We start from the raw sequence: 12,091 nt of genomic DNA on the forward strand, positions 1-12,091 counted from the left end.
AAAGTTTTGCCATCTATATGCATCAGGAATATAAAATCCTAAATTTCACAGCATAGGCCTATTAATGGCCTTCAATATCAGTCGAATTATTTGAACGTCTTTAAAATATTTTGAATCAAAATATCATAATTACAGTAATTAGAAGGAAAAATATTATTCTCGAATGTAATCTTGAAATTTCCGATAGCTGAAACACATATCTTAAAATTTTTGTTGTTTTTTGCTAGAATTGTATTTCCGAATTTCTAAATTAAAATAAAACAAATTTGGATTTAACTGCCTTAAGCGCTTTTCTATTATGATTTATTATTTTAAATGTTACTTACTTATTTTGCCTTTTTCTGAATTTGTAAATTAGTTTCATTTGTTTGATTAAATTAATTTTTATTTTTCATACAATGCTAAATGTATAGGTAATTCAGCAAAATGAAACATTTTTTCTTCATGAAATTAACAAGTTTCAATTGTACATGAGACAAAAAATTTGGTAGGTGCCTTTATTTGCTTTGTTGGGCCACTTACAACTTCATAATGAAAATGTTATCTGATTTTTATGAATTAGTGATTTTTGATTAGCTAATTAAATGTTAGAAGAAAAAAAAATGACCATCGTCGAATAAGCATTAAATGATAGGGTTCTTCGAATTTATTCGATGCCGTCATCATATAAAATTATGTTTTTCTTGAGAAAAATATGCTGTTTTCATAAGTGTTGTATTTGCAACTATTTCTCATGATTGTTAGATCAAGTTTAGCCGATAGCCACTGCTCTCTATGCTTATTCTGAAAACGGCTCAGAACGTCAATATAGAGAAAGGCCATAGTTTTGCGAAGATGAAAAGAGTTTGTGGTTTAGTTTTTAGTTTTCTAAAATTTACTTCACTGCGTAACAATTTGATTTGTTATGCATTTTTGGCCTTAGCCCACTTACAACTTTATATAGAAAATAATATTTGATTTTGATAAATTGGTGGCTTTTGACAAGTTCATTAATCGTTAGTTAATTAAACGTCTAAGTTCGCGACCGTAATGTGGAATTAAGCCTATCTATTGCCTGCGTTCTCTATGCTTGTACTGTAAATTTCGCAAAATTTCAATATGCAGAAAAGCCACAGCTTTATTAAAATTAAAAGCGTTTGCGGTTTAATTTTATGATTAGAGACGTTCCCCAATGCTGCATTATCTGAGCTCTTAGAAATTTTCTGAAACCAAGAATAAGACAGTGATTTTGATAAATTCCTTCTATGTGGAAAAATGCCGCCAAATTGAGGATATTTTAAAAAGTTTAATAACTTTTAAATTTTAAAGTTATTTGTCCGTTCAAAAGCCTAGATAATTCTTCACGGTAAGATGGCATAGAAAATTAAAATTATAGTTTTGCTTTAATTGCAAAGCACTTAAACTGTGGCTATTCTTTTTATTTTCCTTGGCGAAAGAGCGTAGAAAAACCATGTTATGGTGATCTGTTCTAGCCATGTTGAGAGAATCTGAAAAGGAAAATGATGCTATGATATTGCCAACACAAAACCCGCACCAAACCATTAATACAACAGTTCTGCTTTCATTGGGACGAATGACTTATAAGTTTCGTGACATTTCTAAGCATATTTGAATCATAAATTATGAAAACAATTTTTCCGGCAAATTCAATAGCTTACAGTCGATTCTAAATTTTCGTAATACATATTTCTTTATTTGTGGTGAATACCTGAATTACTCTTGGTCACCTTTCAGTTTTGTTTCCGAACGTTTAAACGGTATTTATTGGTATATCAATGACAGTATCAATGGTATATAATGGAAAAGTTAACTCATTACGAGGGACAATTACAATTACTTTATTACAGACAATAATCACAAAATATGTTGTACAGTGTAATTCACATTTATAAGAAATCATAGTCAAGTTAATACTGAGTTTTCATGTAGTCAGTTGAAATTAAATGTCAGTTGAAATTAAGTCTTAGAAGTTCTTATTGCATAGTATTCAGTGAGATATTTCTAGGAAAGAAGTTTCTTCTAATATTAGAAAAGTTTGGGCAGGTTGTTAGGACTCGATCTTCAGTGGCGTTACACATTGGACGTTAAGGTTATTTCTTGAAAAATGTGCGATAATTAAAATATTAACAAACCATAAGGCAAATTAAACATATTTATCCATGATATATCTTTTAAGAAACATGTTTAAGGATTTTTAATTTTGTACAACGTAAAGAATTCGACTTTTAAATAGTTAATTGAAACAAAATGTATTTTGCCATGTCTTTGCTTGTTCAAAAACATTAAAAATATGTTCATTTCTCAGTTTAAAGCATTTTTTTTCGTAAATTAAGATTTATCAAAACAAATTTTGAGTTGTAAATATTTTTTCATTGATACATTATAAATTGTTTAAAATTAGTATTTGTATAATTTTAAAATAGTTTTTTATAATTTATGAATTTCCTGTTTTCATAAATTATTGGGGAATTGTAGTGTTTAGTTGCATTTTCGGTTTTGAGGTAAAGTAAATGCATTTTTAACAACAGAAATATGGTTATCATACAAACAATTACATAAAATTAGCAAAATAACAATTGTTCAAAAGAATTCGACCGAATATATTAAAAAATTTTTTTTTGCTTTTTTGACGAAATATTTTTTCAGAGAAGCCAAAAATTGATTCTAATGCACATTGAAAATACGTATTGTCACTAAACAAAATGGAAGAAAAAATGAATAAATAAATAAATAAACTATAACTGTGAAAAAGTAAATAAAAATGTGACTGCATGCACTGTAAAATACTTTAGTTTTCTGAAACCCCAAAAATAGTGGCAAACATGTACAAAAATTTTTTACAGTGTTCACTTTAGTATTTTATTATAATAGTCTAAATTTTTTGTTAAACTGACAAAATTTAACCGAACCATTAATTTGTTATTTCACACCTATAAGTAAGTTATATTAATATGCAGTCAATCAGAAATAAGTATGCACATGTATTGTATCTGTATATAAATAATGCACGTTTAAACTTATATATATATCTATAAAAAAAGATTATGTAGTTAAATCTTTTTCCTGTAAAATTATTTAGAAGTAGGTTTTTTATTTTAATAACTGCTCAAGATTGATCGTAAGTAATGCTTAAAGTATAAATTTCAATGTGTACTCTTGAAATTTTTTCCTTTTATTTATGCATTGCAATTTTCACACATTTAGGTTGTAAAATATATAGTTTATAACTTTTTTAAGAATTTATTGTTATTGGGTTAAATAGAGTTTAATTTACAATTTCTGATCGAATTGTTTCTAAGAAAAATATTTATTTATCAAGTTAATCCATAGAGACTTGGCAGCAAGAAATGTTCTCTTGGCAGATGATAAGGTGGTGAAAATATGTGACTTTGGATTGGCTAAAGATTGTTACAAATATGAAAATTATGTAAAACAAGGCGACGTAAGAAAATATTTTTCCTTCTTTTTTTTTAAAAAAGTAATATTTGATTTTTTTTAACAATCAAAAAAGATGATTTTATATTTTTATTTTTAGGGTCCACTTCCAATCAAATGGATGGCTATAGAATCAATACGAGATCATGTATTTACAACAAAGAGTGACGTGTAAGCTAGTTATGATTTTTTTTTGATTGATTTGTTTTCAGTTGAAGAAATACCACTATTCGCTTACTTGGCATTGGCTTTATCCCTTAGATTTCGTATTTCTTTTATTTCCTCAATATTTAATGCTTATATTTTTATTAAATGCTATATAAAATATCACTTCTGACCTCACAACTCTGGATCAAGACTTAATAGTTGTCTGGATCAAGACATGAAAATAGAATGGAAAGATAAATCTAACCCACGCACGAAGCGGAATTCGAATCCGGAATCTTCCTGGTACGGGGTCAACTAAATGCCCACCATATAAACCAGTCGGCTTATTTCGTTTCTTTTCGATTACCTATATAGTCTTAGTTAACAATCTCCCACAATGCATTACGATAAGGTTTCGAGTTGAGGAAACATTTTCGTCATATATTTGTGAGTTCCCGCTGTCGTCACTTGATTTCATGGGTAAATAATTCTCAAAATTAACGAAATATAGCTCAAGTATTGCTGAATCGTCAAAAGTGAGAGTTTTATTTCTGAGAAAGAGGGAATTAAATCTTCAAAAAATAAAATAAACTCACGCTTGACTTTCATGAAATTCTCCCTTACATAAATTTCAAAATCTTATTCTTATCACATAATTTTATTGATCTGTTTTTATATTTCAAAAATATTAATGGCTTTATTTTTTTTCAGATGGTCCTTCGCAATTTTGATGTGGGAATTTTTTGCTTTGGGGAGTAATCCCTATCCAGGAATTGAAGTAGATGAAGACTTCTACAAGAGATTAAGTTCTGGTTATAGAATGGAAAAACCCCAAAACTGCCCTGATGCTATGTAAGAGAATATCTGTAATCTTACCAATTCCTAATAAAACCCCAAAACTGCCCTGATGCTATGTAAGAGAATATCAGTTATCTTACCAATTCCTAATAAAACCCCAAAACTGCCTTGATGCTATGTAAGAGAATATCAGTAATCTTACCAATTCCTAGTAAAATTTACTATTTTAATTGTATAAACTTAATTTCGAAATTGATATAGAGTGAAGTTTTTTTATTTTTATAATTAAGTTTTCACACGTTTACAATACTTATATCTTTATCAGACAAAGGACGCTTTTCTGAATTGATAATCCCCTTTACTTGAAATTGTCAAAAGTTCAAAGGGTCTGTTGGTTTCATTCCTTTAATAAGTAAGGTAACCCTGTTGTCATTTGATGATCGTATTGACCTATTGTAAAGTGCGCAAAATAAAAATTGAACCACTGAATAACTTTTTATATAATGATCAGATCTTTATGTTTTAGGACTCATTCTTAACACTTAAATAGCCTAATTAATGGTGCAGATGATATTTTAAGTTCGAAAACCAGCTACTAAAGCGTACTTTTTCTGAATAAACATACCTTTTTTTTGATGGATTCGGATTTCTGACCCCTAAAATATAGGGGGGGGTGGCAATCTGGAAATATAGTCCAAATAGTTTGATCAGGAGAGGGGTCCAAATTCTGTACCCCTTAATGTTATTTTTTCTTTTTGCGTATTTTGCAATATTTCGAGAACTTTTAAGCGATTTGAACATTTTTGCACACAATTATAAAATTTGTTTATTCAAAGAGAATTCCATGCAAAAATTGACTTTCAGTAAATATTGATTTCTTTTTATTTTTTCATTCAATAACAGTCGGAAAAAGTTTGAATTGTAAAGTATACAGTTTTTTACATCATTTTAAAGAATACAACTTTTGCAAAGCGAAATTCGAAGTTTGAACGAAATAGGTTGAATTGTTTCTGAGAAACTGAATTTAAAAAAACTGTATTTTAAAAGCTCGATTTCTCAGGAACTATTCAACTGATTTCGCTCAAATTTTATTGCTAATTATTCGCTAAATGAAATTTTTTATATTTTTGATTTCTGTTATAAATTTTCGTATTAACACTTATAATGCATAAAAAAATTAGCTTCAAAATATGGAAACAAGGAAAAAAATATAAGGACATGTTTTAAAATATTTAAAATTTTCTTTAATTATTAAGAAAACTACTTTTTTTTTCAATCACTTGAGTAAACTGAGAAGTTATTGATTCGGAAAGATCCTTTGAAGTATAAATAGATTTCTTGTCTTAGCTTCTTTGTCAACGAAGACAAGAACCTGTGTGCATTGATATTGTGTGCCATTTTTATAAATTTCTTGGGTTAGTTTTCGATTAGATTAAGATCTGGCCTTTCCATGGCTAGTTAAGAAAATTAGTTTCAAACCGGAGTTTTGCGCTCTTAGAAACCTGTATCGAAGCATTATTCAGTTAAAAAATTTAGTCCTGTGAAGAAATCAGTGGCCCTTCTGGTAACAAACTTTTTTCTAACATAACATAATAGTCCGTATTTATTTTGCTATCTATAAACACTATTGAAGTGGTTTTATTTGCGACAAAATGGCCCCTAACCATCACTGAGCCAACACCATGTTGACGTTTGCAAAACACTTCGTTGGTCTTTCACAGATCATACCAAAAATAACAAAAATCATGAGGTCCATCAAAGTTTGACTTTTTTTCGTCAAAAAAATCACATCAGTTCATTTTTGACAGAGAGAAATTCATTTTTTTGGCAAAATTAACTCTTTTTCTCCTATGATGATTTGTAAGAGGTGGACGTGAACACAAGTTTTCTATAAAAAAAGATGAGATTGTTTATTTAAAATATTTTGATCAGTCCTTGATGAACATTGAAAATTCAAAATTTTATTCTAACTTCATTTGCAGCTTTTTTTTTCTGGTAAGCTCTCTTTGCAATAATTTTTTTCTGTTAACGAGTGCGAATTTCAAACACGTTTTTTTCATTCCTATAAATTCTAGAATTTCTTCTATTCTAGAATTTCTTGGAAGTGCTACCAAAGCAGAGGAGCTAATCCCTCTGCAGAGGATAAAAATTGTGATGGTATGTCTTCGGATCATCCTCGGGGATTTTTCACAGACCTTCGCCAATAGCCCATTGGGCAGCTCTAGTGCGATGTAAATAAATTACCTACCAACTCCAGAAATTCTTTAATTTTACTCCCAATTTTAATTCAAAAATTGCCCACGATTCTCTAAATAAGACTTATAGAATTTCCGATTTTTTCGCTCACTTTACAAGTTAACCATGCTTATATCTTCTTTTTTTGCCACAGTTATCGAATCATGCAAGACTGCTGGCAAGCCACTCCAGAAGCAAGACCAGATTTTAATGAACTCTCAATTATTCTTGAAGGTTTTGTGGACTCGGGAGTAAAACAGGTGAATGATGATTAATATCAGTTTAGGTTGATAATATTGATATTTTTATTTTTAAGTCAGAACTGAAAGCATTTTATTTTTACAATTTGCTGAAGAAAGTGTTAAATTTGATTTACTTTTAATTAATTTATTTTATTCATTGAATATTTTAGAACTTACTCAAAGAAACAGGTAAGTGATATTTTATTGAATTTCGATAAATGAGCTTTTGTTACTTCGCTTAATCTTGATATATTTAGTTTGTTTGTAAAGTTATAACTCATAAAAGTTTTAGGTGGATATTTATTTGACACTAACTCTTTTATAAAGGAGGATTTTTAATTAGTTTTGTGCATAGCATCTGCTTGTTTTCATGGGAGATTTTTAATTTTTTATTTACCAAAAATAATTTTGTTTAAAAAGCTAAAACAAATATATTAAGTTTCATATACACGAAATAAAACTTTAGTAACCTCAATTTGAGACAAAGTGACATCAAGTTTTATCTAGCCTTGTTGTTTATCTAGTTTGTCCGAAAACCGTCCAAAAATAATTTAGAGATAGCTCGAGCCTCAACATTTGCGATGTTTTGCCGGTATTTATCGCTTAAAGAGGCGAAAATTCGGTAAGTATTGATTTAAATTCTTTTCCTTAAATAGTGCTGATTATAGTCAAACTATTATGTTATTTTGTTACATCTAAAGGTAGGTCTAAGATTCAATAAAAGTATTTTTATTAATTTTTAGGCAAAAAAATAGATATATATCCATAGCTATTGTAACACATTTTTAAAACAATTTGCTTTATTTAAAATTAGTAGTTTCATGCAAAAAAGTATGTTTGTTTTAATTATAAAAATGCTTACAAGACTGTTTTGGGCATTTTTTCTATCGTGGTAAACTAAGCTAAGTTATGATACTCTCGATTTTGTTCATAATTTAGGTTACCACTTCACAAATTTCTGGCGTCGAACATCAGTACATTTAGTGAATATGCAATTTTTTCTTTTCTTTTCATTTTCAACTTCTTAGTGCCTGGAATCTATAGGACAAAAGAGCATCAATTTAAAGAGCCAGTCACATTCGCCTTCGAGAAGAATTTTTGTAAGCGAAACTAATCAGCATTTTAGTAAATGGGAGGTTAAGACCAAGATGTTTCATGGTTAGCTCAAAGAAATATAAGCTCTGTCGTTTATTTCTACTAAAGTATAATTTGCATCAGTGATTTAATCTCTGAAGACAGAGAACAAAATAAAACTTAACCTATCTCCATGATTCATTCATACGTAAACTTGATATGTCTTCACTGAGCCATGCTGATATTTACGAATAAATTGTCGTTAGTTTTGTCAATTGCTGTGTCTGTTAAGGCAGTAGGGTTCGATTGTTCTTGTTTTCCTGTGGCGCCATCTATGGTCAAGAATTCGAGTTCTGTCACCCTCATACGTCACACCCGTTTTATAGGGTGGACCCATTCATCCACAGATCGTAATTTTGACCTAAACCAGAGTATGATCAATCTCCAATTCAGTAACCCCAGAGGTATTGATTTGTTATGGGAACATGGAGGACTTTGCGACTCGATAGATTTAACGTGTTCAGTCACCATTTACTACCAGGGGAGTCTTCGGTCTGCGTAGTTCGAACCCACGAACATGGGTCCAGCGCCCTACTGACCAGGTTATCCCGGCCCTTTGTCAATTATATAAGATATGTGCTTAATATTTTAAGTGAGTGCTCACATCATAAAGATTGCTGATGAACCCCTTTTTATTTTCAAACCAAAAATAATAATCCGAAAAAAGAACATTTTACTGTAATATATACTAACAATATTGTGTTAATCGATACTGTTTTAATATACACTATATATACTAACATAGTACCATAATATAGGTACGGTGGTTGCTTACGACCCAGTGATTGGGTTAAGTATAGGAGAAAATTGTTTATTATGGTAGTTTTTGATAATCAGAAATCTGTCTCGAGCTATAGCATTATACCAAATGATACTGAATATTGTTAATCTTTATTTTGATAGGCTGAACTTCTAAAAACCTATTTTGCTTAATCTAATAACGTGAAACCTTCAGAACGACCATCAAATAATAATGAATAGAAAGAGACTTGAATTTTTTCAACTTAATTAACTGTGCCAGTTTTTTAAGTTTTCAGTTTTGAGATGATGTCATAGTGTTGGTCATTTATTTATTATCTTGTTTTTATTTCAACCCCTTAAGAGGAATGAGTATTCAGCTAGTAACAGTAAAAATTCACGAAGAAAGCTGCAGAATGCATTTAATAATATTTATTTTCCACGCGAGTTTGCTCAGAAAAAATGAATTTATAAACAGGGCAATGTGTCTAAAACAACAAGGATTGCCAACCAGAAGGAATAAAATTATATGTCGAAGACTTTCAGAATAACTTCGAACACCTTCCAGAAGAGAGAAAGCCTCAGAACGGGTTTATTTAGTAGTCAGACATAACGAACATAAACTGAGCAATGGAGAAAAAATCACTTTCACAAGAAAGATTCACTTTCGCTTCTAAGCTGCGCAGTGGGGGAAATACGAAGATGTCATTACGTTTGGACAACTAAAGGGTTAAATTCTTAGTCTATGTTAACCCGTGATGAGAACTTCTTTCTTCTAGGAGGTATTGGCCGAACTCCTCGCATCTTAGCGTCTGATGCCATTGAGTGATTTTTTTAAGGTTCTTTCTTGACTATTTGTTGTTTAGCTCATTTACCTTGCTCTTTCATCCAAAAGATACTCAAATAGTGTCACTTACCTACTTCTTCCACTGAGCACATTTGGAATTAATACATTTCGCAATTTAAATGAGTGATTTGCATTTAAATAAAACTACAATAAGATCTTTCTGTGAGAAATCTCAAGTTTTGTAAAAATGTCACTTACCTGCTTCTCCCGTTATACTCGTCAATTGTAAGGATACATCCATTAAAAACAGTTTTAAAGCAGCAAAATTTGTAATTATTTTTTGATTTCAAGGCATCTAATAATATTATACCTAATTTAATAAAAGACTGGGTGACTTTGGCATTATAAGTTAATCAATCAACGTCAAATTTTGTAAGGTAGTTAAAAATCCCTTTTTCTACCAAAATTCGTCGAATTTATTTATAAATCAAAATTCTTTTTACTTAAATTTAACGTTACTTAATTATCAGCGTTTTTTTTTTATTTAGAATAGTCTAAAAGTTCTTTGCTTCCTTGCACTTTGTAAGGATCAAACAAATATTTTTTGATAATTTTATTTCTACTAAGGTGACTTTTTGATGTGATACATTAATATCATGATAAAATCAGCAAAATAATAATATTTCTTTTACAAATAATTCATACAAAATAATTTATTACAAAATAATAGTACAAAATAATTTATATTTCTTTTATAGCACTTTGCTGATTTGAATGCCCCATACATGGAAATGAATCGCCAAAAAGAGAAGCATGATTATTTGAACCTGTCAGAGGATCAGCCTAACAAGAATTCCTCCTATATAAATGCCAATGTTAATCCAGCAATGTTTTATGATCAAGTACCACGTGTAAACAGATCAGTATCAGATTCATCAGTAGTAAAGGAAGATATGGAAGTTCCAATGATTCAGTTGGAAACTATAAATGAAGATACAGTAGAATATAATCCAGCGCATTTTGAATCAAATGCTGTTGTTCAATTATCTAACTATTTAAAAATGGACGATAATAGAGTCTAAAGTTTCAAGAGCGAGTTATTTAAAATCTAAACATTTTGTTAATCCTATTATTTTTGAATGTATAATCCAATTTGTAATTGCAAATTAGGAGTGATAATAAATAATTTGTGTAAAATATGAGACATAGTTACGATTCATTTTTTTACACAACTATGAAAGTTTATTACCTTATTCAGTAAGTTTGTTTTGCGGAGAGATACATGTAAATGAATAGTCAAAAGCAGAAACACGATTATTTAAACCTGTCAGAAGACCAACCGAACATGAATTTACTCTTATATAATTGCCAATGTTAATCCAGCAATGTTTTATGATGTAAATAGAGGGATATCAGATTCATCAGTAACTGTTTTGGCCCTCGATATCTCTCTATTTTAAATACTCCTCAAATTATAACACCACAAATGAACTGTAATTTTTCTCACATTTTTAATTGCGCTCTCTACTCCTTCACAATTAACATTCTCGTTTTCCTGTTACATAGGTTTCTAGATGGCGCTACAATCGTACACTACATACCGCCGGGTGTTGCATTGTTTAACAATCAACAAATCTTTCATAATTAACAAATCACATACAAATCACTATTACACAATGAAATATTCACAAAAATATGAAAAAATAATATGCAGTTGAAAAAAAAAAGAATAATATTCATTCCTTTGGCAATAAACAATTCTTAGAAATTGGCCGCTTGAAGATTCGTTTATTTGTTTTGTTACTACAAACACGAACTCTGCCATCCTTTCTCGGAAAGACCTCCACAATTCTACCAATTCGAAAATTACATATAGCTAAATTGTCTTCTTTTATCACCACCATATCTCCAGTTTTCATGTTTTGTTTATCAATGTACCATTTCGACCTTTATTGCAAGGTTGACAAATAATCTTTGTGCCACTTTTTCCATATCAGTTGCACGAATATAGTGATTTTGTGCTAAAAACTCAACCTATAATCAGTTACATTGGTTACATCTGGTTCAACAATTGTTGTAAATGATCTTCCGATCAGGAAATGGCTTGGAGTGAGAACGCTCAAATCATCTGAAGATAACGGCGTAAGAGGTTTTGAATTTAAAACGTACTCAATTTCCGTAGTCACTGTCAAAAATTCTTCATAAATTAATTTCTTATCACACACTTCTCTCTTCAGATGATATTTGAAGAATCTCACACCAGCTTCCCTGAGTCTTTCAAAATTCGGACTCCTCGCGTGTCATTGTCAAAAATTTTTCATAAATTAATTTCTTATCACCCACTTCTCTCTTCAGATGATATTTGAAGAATCTCACACCAGCTTCCCTGAGTCTTTCAAAATTTGGACTCCTCGGTTGTCACTGTCGAAAATTCTACATAAATTAATTTCTTATCACCCACTTCTCTCTTTAGATGATATTTGAAGAATCTCACACCAGCTTTCCTGAGTCTTTCAAAATTCGGACTCCTCGGTTGTCACTGTCAAAAATTCTTCATAAATTAATTTCTTATCAC

At 30.0% G+C, this 12,091-nt stretch overlaps 1 protein-coding gene across 2 annotated transcripts in view; it reads left to right on the top strand.

Moving 5' to 3' along the window:
• The window catches only part of LOC107436259 (vascular endothelial growth factor receptor 1), a 41,925-nt gene extending 31,207 nt beyond the window's left edge, over positions 1-10,718 (top strand). Inside the window, exons 18-22 of one of the 2 annotated variants that reach the window (XM_043049795.2) lie at positions 3,320-3,442; positions 3,536-3,606; positions 4,294-4,434; positions 6,770-6,875; positions 10,275-10,718. In XM_043049795.2, coding sequence (XP_042905729.1) covers positions 3,320-3,442; positions 3,536-3,606; positions 4,294-4,434; positions 6,770-6,875; positions 10,275-10,598 — 765 coding nt within the window. In that variant the 3' untranslated portion in view covers positions 10,599-10,718. Of the gene's footprint in view, positions 1-3,319; positions 3,443-3,535; positions 3,607-4,293; positions 4,435-6,769; positions 6,876-10,274 lie in introns of those variants that run through there. The other variant, XR_006226014.2, reaches the window with a different exon arrangement.
• The last annotated feature ends 1,373 nt before the right edge of the window (positions 10,719-12,091 follow it).

The sequence above is a fragment of the Parasteatoda tepidariorum genome, chromosome X2 (assembly GCF_043381705.1).
Source record: "Parasteatoda tepidariorum isolate YZ-2023 chromosome X2, CAS_Ptep_4.0, whole genome shotgun sequence".
Taxonomy (NCBI): domain Eukaryota; kingdom Metazoa; phylum Arthropoda; class Arachnida; order Araneae; family Theridiidae; genus Parasteatoda; species Parasteatoda tepidariorum.